General features: G+C 46.5%; 1 protein-coding gene across 3 annotated transcripts; it reads left to right on the top strand.

Annotated features, from left to right (window-relative positions):
- Nucleotides 1–1,208: 1,208 nt before the first annotated feature.
- Nucleotides 1,209–17,166, top strand: NONO (non-POU domain containing octamer binding). Of its 3 annotated transcripts, none has more exons than XM_067303938.1 (11): nt 1,209–1,295; nt 1,565–1,694; nt 4,401–4,616; nt 5,641–5,942; nt 8,198–8,293; nt 9,429–9,625; nt 9,904–9,988; nt 10,616–10,718; nt 12,131–12,173; nt 12,767–12,876; nt 16,142–17,166. In XM_067303938.1, the coding sequence occupies exons 3-11, from the start codon at nt 4,536–4,538 to the stop codon at nt 16,277–16,279; spliced, it is 1,155 nt and encodes a 384-aa protein (XP_067160039.1). In that variant the 5' UTR covers nt 1,209–1,295; nt 1,565–1,694; nt 4,401–4,535; the 3' UTR covers nt 16,280–17,166. The 3 variants fall into 3 exon arrangements, with proteins under 3 accessions (XP_067160039.1, XP_067160038.1, XP_067160037.1); XM_067303937.1 differs by having other exon boundaries at nt 1,216–1,295; nt 4,423–4,616; XM_067303936.1 differs by having other exon boundaries at nt 1,216–1,295; nt 4,396–4,616.
- The last annotated feature ends 1,211 nt before the right edge of the window (nt 17,167–18,377 follow it).

The raw sequence follows: 18,377 nt of genomic DNA, 5'->3' as shown, positions 1-18,377 counted from the left end.
GCCGCCGCCGCGGGCGGCCCCGCTGCCACCCCGAGGGGCCCGGCCCGGCCGCGCCGCCACAGCCCCTACCTGCGCGCGGGGGGGGAACCGCCCGGCCCGGTCCGGTCCGGGCGCCGCCGCCACCGCCGCCTCCCTGGAGCTGGAGCGTCTCCCCGGGGCGGTGAGTGACAGCGCGGCCGGGCGGGGCTTCCGCGGGGGCCCGGGACGCGGCGCCGCCCCCGGGAGGGGCTGCCCCGGCCCCCGGCCCGCGCCCCGCCCCCCCGCGCTCCCCTCCCCCACCCGCGACACCCCCGGGCTCCCCTCCCCCACGCGCGCCCCGCCCCCCCAGCCGGGCTCCCCTCCCCCACACCGACACCCACCCCCCCTCCCACCCACGACGCCCCCACCCGCGACACCGCCCCGGGCCACGCCCCCACCTGGGCCCCCCCCCGCCCCCTGCCGCGGGGCGCGCAGGCCCCTCGCCCCCCCCGTGGGAGGCAGCCCTCTCCCGGCCCCGGTGTCCGTCCCTCCCCCGCTCCCCGGGGGGACGAGGCGGGATCCGGGCAGCGACGCGGGGGCGCTGCGGCGGCCGCGAGCCCCAGGGCCCGGGGCAGTGGCGGCGCAAAGCCGCGGTTCGGGACGTGACGAGGCGCCGGTCACGGGGCAGCCCTCAGCCGCGGGGCAGCGGGCCGCGTCACCGGCACACCGGGGCCGCGCGGGGTTACAGGGCTGCGACACGGCGCCCACCACAGGGCGGACGGGCGGGCAGCGGCTGCCGTTATCGTGCCGCCCGCGGGGCTCCCCGGCCCCCCCGGCCTCCCGCCGCTCCCGCCGCTCGTGATGAGAAGGGGGGGAGGTGGCGCGTCGCGCCGCGGCACGCGCTCAGCCCCCGCCGCGGTCCCTTTAAAGGCAGCGGCCCCGCGCGCGCAGGCGCGGCGCCCCCTCCGCCTCACTGCGCCTGCGCGGCGCCCGCCGCGCACTCGCTCGGCTCCTTTGTCCCTCGTTCGCCTCTCACCCAAGTGTGATGCCCGCGACGGTGATTGGCAGCCCGCGCCGCTGGCCGCCGCCGCGCCTCAGCCAATCGGCTCCGCGAGGAGGGCGGCCGGCGCCGCTAGTCCCGCCCCGCCGCGGCCAGGCGGTGACTGGCGGCGGGCGCGGCCAGTGGCGGCGAGGCGCTGGCAGCCGGCGGACCAATGGGAGCGCGGGCGGCGGGCGCCCGGTTAGGCTGCGCGAGTTCCGGCCGCGCGCGCGCTCCTCTCCGGGCTGTGCGGGGCGAGGAGGCCGCGATCCGCCTTGGCGCCGGCGTCCGCCACCAGGTGAGGCCGGGGTGGCGGCGGGGCGTGGGGTGACGTCCCTCCGCTCCGCTGCGCGCGAGGCGGGGGCGGCCGCCGCCGCTGGGGCCTTCCCGGGCCCGCCGCGGCCTGCGCGGCCCGCCCCGCCCCGCCGCGGCACGCGGCCGCTTGGGCGCGCGGCCCCCGGCGAGGCGGGGCCGGGGCTGGGGCCGGCGGCGGGGGCGGCCCCCGGCGGCGGCGCGGGGCCGGGGGCGAACTCCGGGCCGCGGCCGACCGTGCGTGTCTGCCCCCAGGTCGGCAAGATGCAGGGCAACAAGGGCTTCAACATGGAGAAGCAGAACCACGCGCCGCGGAAGCAGCACCAGCACCAGCAGCACCCGCCGCCGTCCATCCCCGCCAACGGGCAGCAGGCCAACAGCCAGAGTGAGTCCCGGGAGGGCCCCGCTTCGTGCAGGCGCTGGGCGGTCGCCCTTGCTGCGGAGGGTAACTCGGGCTCCTGCCGGCGCTCGTGTGTGCAACAGGTCTCGGCAGAAGCGAAAAGAATCGGCTGTTTCCGTGGCAAACAATAAAAGCTCGAGTTTCTCAGCAAACCGCAATTTGCATTCACCGTTCTGCTGCAACGCGCAGACTTCCCGTTGCTGGAGATGGTGCTTTGCACTGCAGCCAGTTTTTCCCTCTGTCGAGGCAAAGGTGCAAAGCACTTGCAGTTCCTCTAGGTTTTCATGGAGATTTGTTTGTAAGTGCTTGATGTTCTTGAAATTGGGTGTTGATGCAGAGATTCCTTCTTTGATTTTTGAGAGAACTCACTTGGAGAGTTTGGAAGTCTCTGACTTTTTAATAGTGTTGTTTAAACTACAAACGTGAGATGGACTGTTTTCAGTTGGCTCTCTTTCCTTTTTTTCCTAACTGTAATGGAGGACTTCTCAGTACAGGCTTCTTTAAGTACTGCTGAAAAGGTTGTTACAAGATATTGTAGTTACTATTTAAGACCAAATTTGTGCACAGGAGGGACAGGGAGATACCTAGCTTTACTTGGTTATACTTCAGCATCCAAGGGCCAAAGTACCAGCTGACACTGATGCTGGGCTTAACTCTAATATGGTGTTTTTCTGAGTTTGTTCTTATTCAGCGTGTGTGGGCTGTAGTTCTCTGTTACTTGGGATTCAGTGATGATAGTGATTGTGAGCAGTATGCATTAATGAGTTCTAAGGCCTTAACTGATCTAACTTGATAGTTCAGAAGTATGGCATCAGGGCATTGCCATTAACATTTTCATATGCAGGGGGAAAGGAGGTGCCCTGTTGTATTAGGAAATCAGTTATTTTTTGTTTTAAAAAGTCTAAGCGCCAAGACTTTAAAAAAAAAAAAAAAGTTATATGTGCACCTTGGCTGTGTTTTCAAAAGTTTCCCCTGAGCTAAATACGCTTTTTGTTGTTTTGCGTGCTTCCTCTATGTATTTTTTTCTGTCCTAGTTGCAGGTTTGACGAGACCTTCCTGCTCCCCGCACATGCACATACTGGTCTAGTACAAAATTCCTGGATATTTTTATTAGGCAACCCTGTTAAATAGGCTCTTATCAGTTCGTGATCGATTGTAGGATAAGGTGGCTGACTAGTCCATTCCCAGTCAAGTTGGGAATAATACACTGCAAGAACTATATTGTTGTATTCTCACAGGGATCTGCTTATAGTGACTGACTCTATCTAAGATTCCTTTGAGTGGATCTTATTAAGGTAAACCAGTGACATTGGTATAACTCTGCCTTAAGTCTCTCTTAATATATTTGCAGGCCTTGAAATTGATGCCCAAATACTTCTGATAATGGCCTGGAAAGTTCAGAAGAAAAACGCTTGACCTATGCACTGTTGCTGTGCTAAACAGATAACTTCATTCTCCTTTCATCAGTCTATAAAAGATGTATTGTCAGTCTCATTTTGGTCTTAGCCCTTGGGGGGTGTGCTTACGCTGATACAAGGGTTGTCCTTAAGCATTGTTTTCCCACAAATTACCTTTCCTCATCAGTATCATGCTTTGTAGCCTGAAGCAGACCACTCACGTTTGTAGTTTATTTCATACCTGTGGCCATGAGGTGCCTCACTTGAAAAGCATAATTTGAACAGGAATTGATCTGCAAGCTGCTTGGGTCAAATGATGAATAGAAGAGAGAAAAAATGGGTTCAAAAGGAACAAAAGACAGAAACAGAAAATGGTGGAATTGCTTTGTGCGGGTGGCTGTCCTGTGTGGGTAGGTTCTGCATGTGTTTCAGGAAAGGGGACATGGAGGTAAACTGATGGTAAAATCATGGCTGCACCTGGCAGTTTAGCAGGGCTTCCCAGGTCATGCTGTTGAGGTGAAGGTTAAAGATAAAAGACTTGCTGAGGGGAGGGTTGAAGAGTGTACAGGATGCAGAGAGAGCGTGGAGATTTGAGGGTGGTCCTACAGTCAGCCCTATTTATCAGTGTTAGATGTAGCATCACTTACTGAATACAGATTTTGTAACAAACTTTGTAATTTTTCTGAGGTCTTGCCTATGTAGCTGTTTTTATTGTTTTCTGTATTTTCACCATTCCAGCCTTCTCTTCAGCTTGGAACCCAAGTTTCTAGAACCCAAATCCCATCCAGTAGGATGCTTGCTAGTTAAAATATCACCTGTCTGGGCAAAACGTCATATCTTTAGTATATTTTTCTAGACCTCTGTTTTCTAGATTCATCCCCTTGCAGTAAAAATCTGGTTGCTGGCAAAACTAAACTGCAGCTTCCTATAATTATTCAAGTTGTAATAGCAGAATCCTGTATTGCGGCCGCTACCGCCTTTATTGTGGGCCAGTCATCTTGACCAGTGCTCCAAAAGTTGTGTGAAATCTCTCACGTTATTCCAAGCCGCAGCGTTTCTATTTTCTCCAGCTCTAGACTTTCCTTCACTGGTGTTAATGAGCACTGGAGTTTGAGCACATGTTTTCTTTAAGGAGAATATTGGCCCATTCTGAAGTAATATGCCTTTGTTGCTCTAGAGATGGCTGGAGAGGTTTGAGAACTGAGTGAATGAGTGGCATTACCTATATTATCCTGTGTCTCTGCATTCACTGTGATGTAACCTAATGGAATTTATCCCCCCAACTGTAGAGCAGCTGTGTACCTTATTCCCCTCAGATGAAGGCCTGACTATTGACCTGAAGAATTTCCGGAAACCTGGTGAAAAGACCTTCACCCAAAGAAGCCGCCTGTTTGTGGGGAATCTGCCCCCAGATATTACAGAGGAAGAGATGAGAAAGTTATTTGAGAAGTATGGGAAGGCAGGTGAAGTCTTCATACACAAGGACAAAGGCTTTGGCTTTATCAGGCTGGTGAGTGACTTGCTGCCTTTGGGGTGTTTTTGTGGCAATGATTCTCACATTGGAGGAGTATTGCTAATTGGAAGTAGTAGATGTTCAGGTATCTTGCCTGCTGTCAATTTTCCTGGAATATGTGGGCTCTGTTTCTACAAGTGGTTTGGCTAGAGCCTTTTATAAGAAGGAATGTGAATGTGAATTCAGGTAGCTTGTGGCAAGATTTGTGAGGTGTCTGGTAAAAGTCATTCTGAAATCAGCTGGTAGAAAACAGAAGGACGACATGGACATGATGCTGTTGTAGAGAAGATAGACTTCCACTTTCTGGAAGGGTGTGAGGGTGAGATTTCTGTGAGCGTAGATTATCATGCAGCACTACTGGAGTGACAGATGCTCTTGAGGCAGGAGATAGCCAGATGATCACATTGAAGCATGGCTAGGTAGAAACCAACACAGAGCGATGGTTCTCAGCTTCATTGGTTCATGTACTAACCCTTCTAAGAGCCCCAAAGTGAATGGATGGAGCATGAGGTTCCCACACCAAAGCTTGGGGGTGCCTTGCTGTAGCATAGCTGCTTGGCAGTAACTTAAATGTGTGGAAAGGTAGGAAACTGGGAAGAGGTATGGGGACATCTTTCATGAGCTCTTATATAATGAGCGTTTCCTTTTACAGTTACCAGACTTGGCTAATAGCTGAATCTTGAAAAAAATGGCTCACTTTGTGGCCTTAATTTGATTATGTCCAATAGATAACGATCGGTTAATTGTTTGCTTAGTTAGTACTGACTGTTGGATTAAGCTTATGTCTGGTATGGTTTTCTTTCCCCCAAACTCTGTAGGTGCCTATTCAGCTAGAGTCATTGATAACAGAGAATAGCTACGTTTTGTCAGGTCATATTTTACCATGCTATGGGAGGCTTATTTGTTCCTCTCTGTGAAGTACTTGTTCAGGGGAAATAGGCTTTTGACCCTCTGTTGTGTCTGTGACTGGCTAATTCCATCCTGCATTGAGAGTTTTAATGATAACTTTTTTTATCTTTAGGAAACTCGCACTCTGGCAGAGATTGCAAAGGTGGAACTAGACAACATGCCTCTACGTGGGAAACAGCTAAGAGTGCGTTTTGCATGCCACAGCGCATCGCTGACAGTCAGGAACCTGCCTCAGTTTGTGTCCAATGAGCTCCTGGAGGAAGCCTTCTCTGTGTTTGGCCAGGTGGAAAGGGCTGTGGTTATTGTGGATGACAGAGGACGATCCTCTGGGAAAGGCATTGTGGAGTTCTCAGGGAAGCCTGCTGCTAGGAAAGCCCTGGATAGATGTAGTGATGGGTCTTTCCTGCTAACTACGTAAGTGTGGAGGGTGAGAAGTGCTATTCTGGCATGTGTGCAGGTTGAGGGGTGGCACTGGCTTGTAAGCAACATTTCTTAATGTCAGAGTGGGGCATATGAGACATGGGGCAGGACGCCGTAGGTGGTTTTGCCCAAGGAGAATTTTGCTTAGCTTCCGTTTGGACAAAAGTAAGTCTGTGCTGAGACTCGGGTCTGAAAACTTTATTCTGGGAGGCCACTAGTGGGGTAAGCGCATAAAACTGTCCAATAAGCTCTTTGTTGATAAAGCCTTCTTAGGGCAATTAAAGCAGCTTTCAAGAAGCAGGAACTATTTTAGAGACAATCCTTATCGTTTGGAAACGAAGCTCAAGGGTGTTAATTGTGTGCTCTGGGTCACTTCAGAGCCGAGTCGAGGATTGGGACTCCACTCAGCAGAGTGCCCTGCTAAGGTGGAACGCTGATCCGTCGCCATCAGTGGGCACAGGATCTGTCTGAGAAGCTATTCGAATGGGCTGGATTGGTTTGGGTTTTGACTGTAATAAACTGTCTTCGCTGTGCTTGAATATCACAAGGCAGCAAAGCAGACTCTTGGGAAAGCATCTGAGTGTGGTTAAGTAAATGGCTAATTCTAGAACAGGTTTCACAGAGCATGGCTTGTTGCTTTAACAAGTGAGGGGGGACCTTTTCTGACCTTTGGGGAATAAGAAAATACTGTATATCTTGTATACATGCCCATAGATTTTGATAACGGAACACTTTCTGAAATTGAGGCTATACTGTTAATTTCTGAAGTAACTTGGAGCTTTGTGCCTTCTCACGTCCCACCTTTTTCCCCTGGGGCTGCATATGGCACAGCAGTACACAAGCGCATTCAGTTTCAAAAAGCATCTCCGTTTTTTTTCCTCATTTCTCTTTTCTTTCCTGAGGCTCTTTGGGAATAGCCATCATTGTGTTTACTGCTCTGCAGCTATGTTGCTGCTGGGGAACTTCGGGGCTTTCTTAGATTACTGGGATTTTTTAGTCCCAGCGCTCTTGCTGATTCAGAAGTATATATCTTGAAAGAACCATGAAAACAAATTTTAAAAAGTCACCACGCAACACTAAGCACTACCAATATACGACTTTGAGCAGCTCAGAGGGGAACATTCACTCTTGTTCTAGTTATCAGTGCATTAGTTCCTGATTATATAAGGGAGCCAAACCAGGATGTTGCTTAGTTCTAGTTAAGGTTTGGTTCGGATTAAAGTTGTTCTGATTGGTCCTAGTTAATGATAGTAATAGCTAGGTAACCTTAAACTCATTGAAATTGGTGCACCTTGGAAAATAAGACCATTATCAATGGAACATGTCATGGTGGAAAAACTACATTGTGGAGCTTCAGCTGAGGAAAGATAGAGCCTCCCATCTCCTGCCTTCCTGCTGGAGCCTGGGCACCACTTGCACTTTGGAAAAGCCTGAACATTGCTTTCCTATTTCCCCAACTCTGTCAAATGGGGTTGAGAAGCTAAAGAGAGGCTGTGGTGCTGCTTCATGATGAGGACATGAGCAGTATAAGTGCTGTGATGGGGGAGTTAATTCAGAGATAGGGGACTAAAGCCCGCTTTTCTCTTCGATGCATTCTTCTACGCACAGAGACCGGGGACAGAAGCACACGTGTGCGGTGTCTGTGCTGTGAAGTGCACCAGTGGATTTCTGGTGGGGAAATTCAGGCGGGGCCCAACAGGCACCTACAGAGCACTGTAGCCGTTTGGTAATAACGGCACGTGGTTGCTTCCCCAGGGGAATAGGAATGAATGTTGCAGCCATGATCCTCTAGCGAGGAGCAGTGTAGTTAGAACTCACCTTGGGCATTTGTAAAAAAGACAGACAAGGGCCTGTGTAGCACATGGTGATCAGCCATGTAGCAAGGGAGGAACAGGAGAAAAGACAAACTCTGGGGTCCAACAGACCTTGTGCTGAGTAGGTCCTGCTAAGGAATGTCAGTTTTCAGTTAAGCTGTTATTTTGAACCAGTAACTGGAAGTATTCTTCTTTCAGTGCAGTTTGTTTTGGTTTCAGCAAGGATTTTGACTAACACCTCAGTTCCTGTTCTAGGAAAAAAAAGTGTTCTAAGTGATTTCTGTTTTCTGTTTGGTTTGGACCCCTGGCTACTTTGAATCTCTTTGAGCAGTGCTAAAGCAGTATTTTATAGATCCAGGCAAAACTGTACATGCTTTCCTGCACAGCAAGCTTATTCCTGAGTTGTCCTGAAAGCACCTCGTCTTTTCTTTATAGATTCCCTCGGCCTGTCACTGTGGAGCCCATGGATCAGTATGATGATGAAGAGGGACTACCAGAGAAACTGGTCATCAAAAACCAGCAATATCACAAGTAGGTGCTTACTGTGAGAAAGGAGGCGAGACTGTCTGTGGCCTAGGACATTGACTGGTGCCTCAGTCTTTAGGAGTGTGGCTCATCAGTGCTACAAAAAGCTCCTTTTTTTTTTTTTCTGTAGATGTGACCTGACTCTGGAAAGAGAATAGCATACACTGGTCTCTTGCTATGGTTAGCTGAAAGAAAGCAGTGCTTGCGGATTTATGTTTCTGTTCAGCTTTGCTGGATAAGCCTAGCAGCATCCACATATTTATCATAAGTGTTTGTATGCTTCCACTGCTGGAATAAAAATTGATATCAAAATTTGAGATATCTGTGCAAGGGGGAGACACATGTGAGAAGCTGAGACAATGACTTTGTGTTACTTGCTCTACGTCCTGTGGAAAGTCTGTGGAGGAAACAGTCTTGAACCCGCAGTGAAAGTATAAGGAATTACTTGGATAGCATTAAGAGATTGTAGAGCTATCCAGGTATAAAGCCGTGGTCTTTGAAGGCTCCTCAGTTTAGGTATCATGTGATCAAAGTACTGGGAATTAGTAAACCATGTGACCTCATGGATTTTTCAAGTAAGGAAGATGGGTGCTGCAGGAGCAGGGAAGCTGCCTTAGGAGTAGTGGGATGTTCCAGGTGCAGGGGCTGCAGAGATGAGTGAAATAAGCACATGTTTGGCAGGTCTGTTTCCAGTTTATTTCTGGAGTGGATCTGTAGGTGAACTAAGATGTGCAGCAGGAGCAAAGGCTATTTCTTGCAGAGTATTCCGTAATGTCTTTTATCCAGTAACTTCTGGTGTCTTATGAAAGCATTGTCATTGCTTGGTGTGGGGGAGGACGGGACACAGTTTCCATGCATAATTAATCCTGCAATAGAAAGGTCTGTGGATTGGTAAGAAGAGTGTGACTAGGACTCTACCTAAATTTCTCCTTTCAATAAGTTTGTTTGTTTTTTTCCTGAGGCCATCTTAGGCATGGCTTTCATGAGAAACTAGAGGACAAAGTGGTTTGTTATCTGTCTCAGAGAGAAATATATTTCTAATTGTTGAAAGGATCTGCCGTTGAATTTACATACATACTGTATTTTTCCTAGTTCCTCCTTGCTCTGTTGAAGCATTCACTAGCTCTTCCTTGTTTGACAGGGAGCGTGAGCAACCTCCTCGATTTGCACAGCCTGGCAGCTTTGAGTATGAGTATGCCATGCGTTGGAAGGCTCTAATAGAAATGGAGAAGCAGCAGCAAGAACAGGTAGACCGTAACATCAAGGAAGCTCGAGAGAAGCTGGAAATGGAGATGGAAGCAGCTCGCCATGAGCACCAAGTTATGCTCATGCGGCAAGGTACCAGTCAAAGATAAATATGATATCAGAACAAGGCCCTGCCAAGTTCAGGGCTGCGTAGCTTAGTAGACAGGCTAGAGCTGGCTGAAGATGAGCTGTGACATAGCTACTTGACTTCTTACCAACCATAGCAGGGGCAAATAAATGTAGAGATGTTACTGTATTGCTGGCAGCTCTATTACCTTATTCTCTTCTGTGATACAGTTTTAGTTCAGGAATTGATGAGAAGTGGCAGAGCAGACGAGTTTGATTGTTTTTTTTTGCTGTCATCTTTGCAGATTTAATGAGACGCCAGGAAGAACTGAGGAGAATGGAGGAATTGCATAACCAAGAAGTACAAAAACGTAAACAATTGGAACTCAGGTAAGGGGACAGGTTCTGAAATTCTGTGAACCCATGATATTCTGGAACTGAAGCGCTTCAGTGCACCTAATTGTTCAGGGTGATAGTGTAATTACTGCCTAAAAAGTGGTTGTTATCTCAGGCTTTTTTGTTCATAGGGAGAGTTTACAGTTGGTTTAAGATGGAAGAGGTGGGAGTTTATTCCACTGATGTTGAAGGACACTGACTAGTATTTGGTCTTTTACAGTTTAGTGTCTCAGTTTAGCACCTTGATTGAGGCACATAAAACAATTAGAATACATACAGTGATTCAGTGTCTTTAGTGCTGCAGGCTGGGAAACCCCATTCTAGCATTTGTCCCCTCATTTGAGAGGTAACTTAGTCTCAGAGATTTCTCTTGCTGTTCCAGCTCTTCCCAGTTTCAGGGTCATTGTGAGAAGCTCCAGACTGCTTCTATATATAGAAGGAACTTGACAACTATCTGTGGCTCTTGTCCATTTTATTACACGTAGTCAGGATGTATTTGGCTGTGCACATGGGTGTGCTCTGGTAGGGTTTTATAATGAACTCCTTAAAATTGAGAGCAATCCTGTGATGCGGATGATTAGTTTGTGTTGTGCTGAGTATCTTTGGACTCTTTTTTTGCAGGCAAGAGGAGGAACGCAGGCGCCGTGAGGAGGAAATGAGAAGGCAACAAGAAGAGATGATGAGACGCCAGCAAGAAGGCTTTAAAGGGAATTTTCCTGATGCGGTATGAGTATTCTTGCTTTCCCATTACATCTTGGCATTGGCATTAGAATTTTGCTCTTCCATAACACAAGGCTTTTTGTGGATGCTTAACTTGGTTGGGACACTCTACATCCTCAGTGCATTCTGTCCTAAATCCAAACACAGTTTTGTCTGGGAAATACAAATACCCCAGTTATTGGATTATTGGATTACTCGTTTTCCCACTGCTGTTCATGTAGCACTCCCAGTAGTCATCTTGTTCAGAAGAATATATGAAAACTAATTTTATTCTGAGAGCATCAATGAAGATGTACTTTTCTGAACTACTGCTGCAGAGTCCTGTTATGGGCATATGCTCAGCTATATCCCTAGCTTGCAGTCTTTCTTCATTCTGCTTAGATAAAATGATCCCAACTTGAGGCAGTGCTGCAGGCATAATATTTTGGTTGTACTTAAAAGTCAGCACTGGTCAATATTTTCTTGGAATGTAAAATGTATGGTAATCTGCCTTTTAATAGCAGTAACTCTAGTTCTATACTGATCTGTCTTATAAATCATTTCCAATCCCAACAGCTTTCTAGTGTGACAGCAGCTGTAATGCTATGGAGGTGGTATCATAGCATCAGTGCAATGGGGTGTCAAGGTTTTATGCATATTAATGTAAAATTGGCCCCTAAGCAAAATAGCTAAATAGGTGTAAAAGGGCAAAACTGTGCGACTGACCTAAATGCGTGAATATTACTTTGCATAGCAGAGCTCCTGAGTTCTCTAAATAATAATGCCTTCATATGATAAATAGCGGTACTGAGATTACAGGTGAAGTGAAGTGAAATCCGTTCTTCAATTCCCAATGTGGAAAAAGTATGACCCTCACCGAAGTGAGGCGGTACTTCTGGCTTTGCAGCGAGGGAGATCTGTGATGTGTGCCCTGTGCTCAAATGATAAAGAAAAATTGAACTAGCTAACTGGAATTTTAATGTAAGCGACCTAGCCCTGTGTGTTCATTATATAAGTTTGCATTCTTTTCAACATGAAAAGCTTCTTCGCTATGCTGAGGAAGTAGCAAAACTAATTCTTTCTAATGCAGTCCTGCTGCTCAACAGATCTTTCCATCCAGACATCAAATATCTCCTTTATGCTGCTACTGTGGTAGATTCTGCGTGCACAGCTTTGCTTTGCTCCTGGATGTTGTACCATGCTTGTGAAAAGCAGTGTTGCAGAATGAGACATTTTAAATAAGACCTGTTTGTTCAGTAGTTAATAGTGAAGGTAGCCCAAATCTTCTTTTGAAATTTACTCTAGGAATGACTCCTACCAAGTTTTCAGTAGTAAAACCCCCAAACTCATTGAATTTATAGAACTGTAATGAAGAATGCCTTAAGTTCTATCATTTGAAATGAATCTCTCTTTTTTTTTTTTTATTTTTTTCTTCAGAGGGAACCACCAGACATGCGAATGGGGCAGATGGGTATGGGAGGTAAGTTTTCGGTGGCTGTCTTTCCTATATGTGTTCATTTTCTTCTCTACAAAATTTGATTTTTTTTTTTGTTTTGTCTTGAATAGTCTATTTTATTGGCTCATTATTCAGAAACTCACTCCAAGTAATTTTCTCCCAGTTCAGTGACAGGAAACATTCATATGACAAACATATCAAAAATTGGGCTTGAGGCAGTACTGTACATCTGTGAAAGACTCTGTTCAGTATGCAGAAGACTTAGTTGAAGTTGCTGTCAGAGCCGTGATGTGATTAAGGTTCCCGTAGAAGTTTGTACTGATACAGAAACTGGTACAACATGTAATACTAGACCTTGAGCCCAGGAAGCAATCTCAATTACTATATTTCCATATTTTGACTACATGACCTAGAGTTTTAGGTCACGTGGACAAGAGCCAGTGAAAAAGTAGGTGTTCGGTGGTTGGCGAAGATGGTGAGCATTAGAATCTGCTATACTTTCAGATAATACTGGAACGCAAGATCAGTTTGTCTTGGCCTAATAGTGCAAAACTAGCTAATAGATTAGGGCTCTGTCCCTGTGTCTGCCAGGAATATTCTCCAGATTTCTTTTGCAGGTACCATTGGCATGAACAATAGAGGAGCCATGGGTGGTACCAACGTCCCAGCTGCTGCACCTCCGGCAGCTGGTCCTGGAGCTATGATACCTGATGGAGCTATGGGAATGGTAATGTATCTGCATCTGCTCTTTGTGCACACCGTCTTAACTGTAGGATGTGTTGTTTCCTTTGTTAGGAGCTATGCTGCTAAAGTCAAAAGCGTTTACCTGATCTTTAGCTCCCCCTCAAATCTTTAGAAATTAATCTTGCCTTGATACATGTTGGTAATTCCGAGGAGACTGAGCCAAGCCTAATACTTTACTTCAAAAATAGCTAGTGCCAAAAGCTTATTGGAAAGGTCTTAGCGTTAACATATGGCTACTAAAAGGGCACGTTGGGCAGCACTTTTGAACTAGAGGGCTTGGAGACCTAGGTTCTTGCAAGCAGAATACCCAAGCTTTCAGGAATACTTTGTTCATCACCAACTTATGAAAATAATGAAGAATCCCTTTCTAAACTAACAGTCCAAAATAAGTATGGCAATAGTAAATGAGTAGGCTAAAACAAATTCTGCTAATTTGCTTAAAGAAGTAAAGAGCAAAGAACCAGTGGAGATTATGCTTGTTTCCTTGTCTCTTTCAATTTTTATATTTAACTGAATTTTAAACAGTATCTTTGCAGAGAGTCCTTGTGACTTTTCTAGTAAGGCAAAGAAAATTTAAATGCTTGTTCAGCGGAAGTCAAGGCTAAATGCCATCTCCAAAGCTTGGGAACCAGACAGTTCCCCAGCTTTGCACTCCCCCATACCATCCTCCCCACCTTCATGAGCTTTGTACAGTTTAGCAGCTTCTCAGGTGTCCTCCTCCTCACTGAGTATATGTCACCATAGAATTAGAAGTCCTAAGGAAAATTCCAAATGCAAATTTAAATTTTAAATATAGCTAATGGAAAGCTAGAAAATGTTTTCATTAAAAATCCTTCTTGAAAGATTTTAAGCTTTTTGCTTAGAAAACTCACAGCCAATCTCTGCTTCAATAACAGGACATGAGAAATGAAATTCTTCATAAATTTAATTCTGGTACTGATTGTGAACTGAAACGTATTGCTCTGAAATACATAGTACCTGTACAAACTTTTTTCCCCTGCATGCTGCAGCCAGCTTACAAAAAGTCAGTTTATTAATTCTCCATGAGCGTGAAGGAAAAATGCTTTTAAGAATAGTGTTTCTTAGGGATCACTTAGCTAACAGTGGAATAAGTTGAAAAATGTAGGGTTTTAGACAGGAGTTACAATAACTTACTGACTTACTGCAATTTAGTTGATGAATGGTAATTGGCTGTGCATATGTTCTTAGCCTGTCACAAAAGTGAAATAAAATACTATTTCATACTTCCAAAGAAGTTGTTTAAGGTGACATGTCTTACACGGAGACCAGTGAGGCTCAGGGCCTACCCAGAGTCGCTTACTCTGGTGAGTAATGACTTGCCAAGGCGAAATAACTCAGTTGCTTGCAATCATCCGTTTGGCTTTGGAGCTGGTGTGAGTACGGACGAGCATACACACAGGCTGTTTAAGCGTGTAAAAAGAATGCAAGCTAGTATCGTGAGAGAAGCATCTTGCTCGCAGTCAGGTTGGTCTGCAGCTAGTTACGGAAATAGTCCTCGTGGCCTGCTGTGATATTTCCCCAGGTTCTGTTTGTGCCAGATAGGTTTTTACAATCCTTGTACTTAGTCTCTTTAAAAAAATGTGTCCCTTACAAAATAATGAAAGGAACACAAAATAAATGCTTATGTTGCTCTAGACTGCAACTTGTAACTCTCAGTTTTGGGTGTTTCTTTATTTTGCATGTGAAATTTAACCTTGTAAAGCAAATGGTGTGGGAATGGGGATGACCTGGTAGCAACCAAGCTCGGGGGACTCCTGAGGATCTCAAGCCTCAGTGATGTGCACTTAGGGCTTCACTGTGGAGCCTTGCAACAGACCATGGCGTCTGTGGCATCCGTCATTCCTATCTGTTGTACAGAGGATTGATCCACTCACAGGATCAGTATTTCAAATCAGCAATAGAAACATCAGCAAAGTCAGGCTTGTCCAGACAACTGATCTTCCTTTTCAGTTTATATCAATTGGTCTAATAAAAAAAAAAACCAAACTCCTGCAAACCTTCCCACTTAGACTTCTTGGTCTATCATGGCTACTCCATCATGTAAAATTTTTGGTCGTAAAGAACAGCATTTTATTTGTCTACTGGTTTTCATACCTATGGGTAGGGTCAGTGGAGTGGCTAAGGTTGAGGGAATACATGCTGCATAGAGAAATTAAGGGGAAAGCTGAAGAGAGGAATGGAAAGGCCAGAGAGTTTAGGTTTATACGATGAAATAATACTATTTAGACCAAAAAGTGATGAGTCAGTTCTCTTATGGCCAGAACTATGTATGGTCTTTTGGAAACGGTACCAGGCAATATGATTCAGTCATCTACAGTGCTAATACAAAAAATTGTGCAACTGCTGTAAAACTGGGGACAAAGAAGAACGAACCTGTGAGCCTGACGTAAAGCAGCTCTGCTCTGCGTGGTGACTTAGCTCCAGTACAGGGGGGAGGAAGAGGTAGTGGCTGCCTGCAGCTCCAGTACTTCCCATAAGGAAGTACCATGACCACCATGAGGACAGCCAAGCAGTGGAACAAGCTGCTCAGAGAGGCTGTGCAGTCTTCGTCCTCGGATGTTTTCAGGACCAGACTGGATAACGCTGCTACTAACACGGTCTGACCTCATAACTGACTCTGCTTTGAGCAGGAAGCTGGACTGGAGACCTCCTGAGGTCCTTTCCAACTCAAATTATCCTTTGATCATCTTCTCCCTGCTGGAAGAGGCTGTGCAATAGCAATACCTCACCTAGGGCAGGGGAGAGTCAGAGGAATGGCAATAATAGATACAACTAGGGCACAAGACTAGTATTGCAGACTTATTTTGGAATCAGTCTTGTGCACACTTGGGTTGTGATACTGCTGTAGTATCAGTATGCTGCTCATCACTGGCATTCGGTTTGGGTGAAGGAGCGTGGTGGAAATGGGAAATTCTCCTTTGCCAGTCTGCATTACTCAGATATTCCATGGCAGGGCACTAGTGTGCGAGATGTTGTAAGCTGTATTCCAGCATGCTTGAGTCCAAGTTAGGAGGAGAAGGGGACTGCCTGTAACACTTACCTTACTAGAGTCCTATCAGTCAGTCTTTGGGCTTTGAGGTTATTTTTTGGTGGGGTTTATAGCAAGGTTAGTTGGAACTGTGGAATCTGATATGATTAAAATCAGCTGAAATGGCTTTTAACTGTATGTTTTGGGGTTTTTTTTCTCTCTCTCTTTCTGCCTCTTCTGCACTTTTGCTCTTCACAAGACTCCACCACCGCCCGCAGATCGTTTTGGCCAGGGCAGCGCAATGGAAGGACTCGGAGCTATGGGAGGGAACCCGCCTGCCTTCAACAGAGGAAATCCAGGGGGTGACTTTGGCCCTAACAAGCGTCGCAGATACTAACAGGGTTAAACTACCCCCTGCACACACCCCAAAGAGGAAAGGAATCTTAGCAGGCCATATAGGGTTCTACTCAGGGGGTGGATATTCAAAATAGTTAATTAGGGCCTGCTTTGGTAAAGCCACTCTAGGACAAGGGGAGTGCAGTCTGACTGGTAAAGGTTTTAGAAATTTTCATGTGGTGCATTCCTATAATTTCAATGTGAAAAATGGATTCTGGGAGGCTGCCGTGGTTGTTCAGTAACGGTAAGATCTGGCAAGGACCTTAATGCCTTGACCATTCCAGGTTTCCTATTTGCAGCCGGAGTCCCGAGACTAAACTAGATACCATTGGAGTATGTCTTGGCATTTTTTTAGTGTAGTGAACCTTGCTTAAAGCACAGGCAAGTCTCTGGAGAACTAGGGCAGCATCTGGGTACTTTGCAGTTCCCTTGACTCTGTAAATTTATATAGCTCCAAATGATCCATCATGTAGTGAACTGGGGAGATTTTATGTTCTTTTATTTCTTTTCTTTCCTCCTAACCTGTAGTTATTCTTTTTCTCTGGACCATCTGTTTCTTTAAAGTAGTTGACCGTCATGTGCAGCCTGAATGGCTGGAAGGCTCTTGTTTGGATGAATTTTTTGATAACGTGTTGTATCGCTGTTTATTTTTACTGGTAGTAAAGTACAATCTATTGGACAAAGATACTGTATCTCATGCTGAAGATTTAACTGAAACAAATGTTTGTATAATCTTAACCTTGCCTGTCTTTTGTGTAGAAGTACTACAAGATTTTTCATTTAGTGTAAACTGTTTGAACACAAGCTGTAATTGTCCCACTAACAAGTTTGAGTTTGTCTGAGGAATGTTACAGGAATGCATTATTAAAGTGGATTTTAAGCCTTTTTTATCTGGTGTGCTGTCTACTCTGTTTCTGAAAAAAATGGGTACGTATAGCTTGAAGTAAATTGGGCTTCAGATTATGGAGCAAAGGTTGTTCTTACACAGCTACGTAAAGAGTGTGCTTAACCCTGGAGAGTTTTCCAACAATTCTCCTTGGCACGGAAGGAGTTTTACTTGTGTTTTGGAAGGACACCTTCAACTTTGGCATTTCAGAGCAAATTAAGGGAACTCCTGGTGCCCCTAGGATATGTCTGCGTTGCAGGTGCAGAGAAGCCAGGCACGGAGTTGTTCACAATTCTCGCAGGGAGCCTGCAGTTCAGTTGACGGCTGATCTGCGTAGCACAGAGTTGTGTCTCTGTCTCCGCGCTGTGTTGCAGCTGGCTCCGACCGCGACGCAGACCTTGCTGCAGAGCTCTCCACGCTCCTCTGCTGGGGCAGGAAGCAGGGCACTTGTAACCGCCGGCGGAGAGCAAGCAGTACTTCATCTTGTGTAATATATGCTGCGATATGTAGGGGCGGGAGTCTTCCATGACTTGTATCCTCGCACTGGGACTCTTGGGTTGAGACTGGGGTGGGGTTAGCAGAGGAGGGAGGTTAGGAAGGGTGAGAAGGGGAGGGAGGAAGATGAGTTACACCCTGAGAGCACAGGGAGCTGCTGTACAGACTCACAACAGGGAAGACCAGAACATTTTCAGATGCTTAATGTTATCAAGGCGATAGCTTTAAAAGGTAGGGTTTGGCCTGTAGGTACCTCATTTAAATAGAGAAAGATGAGTTAGTCACTTTGTAGGGGGTTTTTTGGTTTATCCCTGTCATTTGATGGTTTATAATTAGCCTCTAATGGGATGATTGATAGGAAGATGCATCTGGGAGAGACTAAAGCTGCTGCTCTTGTTTCTTCAGCTTGTTTCCTTGCAACTTTTGACAGCATCAACACTGTAGTTGTCAGGCAGGACTGATATGGTATTTATTGTTGATTATCAGAGGGACTATGACTTATCTGTAGTACAGTACAGGGAGTTTGGTGATGTTTTTCATCTGTCATGTTGGCTCAGATACTTGAGATTTTGCAGTGCTGAGCTAAGTTGGCTAGAGTGCTAATTAGCTGCCCTGCGAAGGGGATGCATCTGTGACTGTTGCTTCCTGTATCCGAAATCTGACTGCCAGACATGCGCTGATGCCATGGGAGTTGGGTAAGTACGTAATTTAATTCCGA

This window comes from Apteryx mantelli, chromosome 13 (genome assembly GCF_036417845.1).
Source record: "Apteryx mantelli isolate bAptMan1 chromosome 13, bAptMan1.hap1, whole genome shotgun sequence".
Taxonomy (NCBI): Eukaryota; Metazoa; Chordata; class Aves; order Apterygiformes; family Apterygidae; genus Apteryx; species Apteryx mantelli.
Note: the sequence above shows the minus strand (reverse complement) of the source record. Positions and strands in the feature narration are given on the sequence as shown.

What these genes read in the sequence shown, in the direction of transcription:
- NONO (XM_067303936.1), top strand. Translation starts at nt 1,574, where the DNA reads ATGCAGGGCAACAAGGGCTTCAACATGGAGAAGCAGAACCACGCGCCG. An exon ending in AAAAACCAGCAATATCACAA is followed by an intron (nt 8,294 to 9,428) that starts GTAGGTGCTTAC and finishes CTTGTTTGACAG; the next exon opens with GGAGCGTGAGCAACCTCCTC. An exon ending in CGTAAACAATTGGAACTCAG is followed by an intron (nt 9,989 to 10,615) that starts GTAAGGGGACAG and finishes CTTTTTTTGCAG; the next exon opens with GCAAGAGGAGGAACGCAGGC.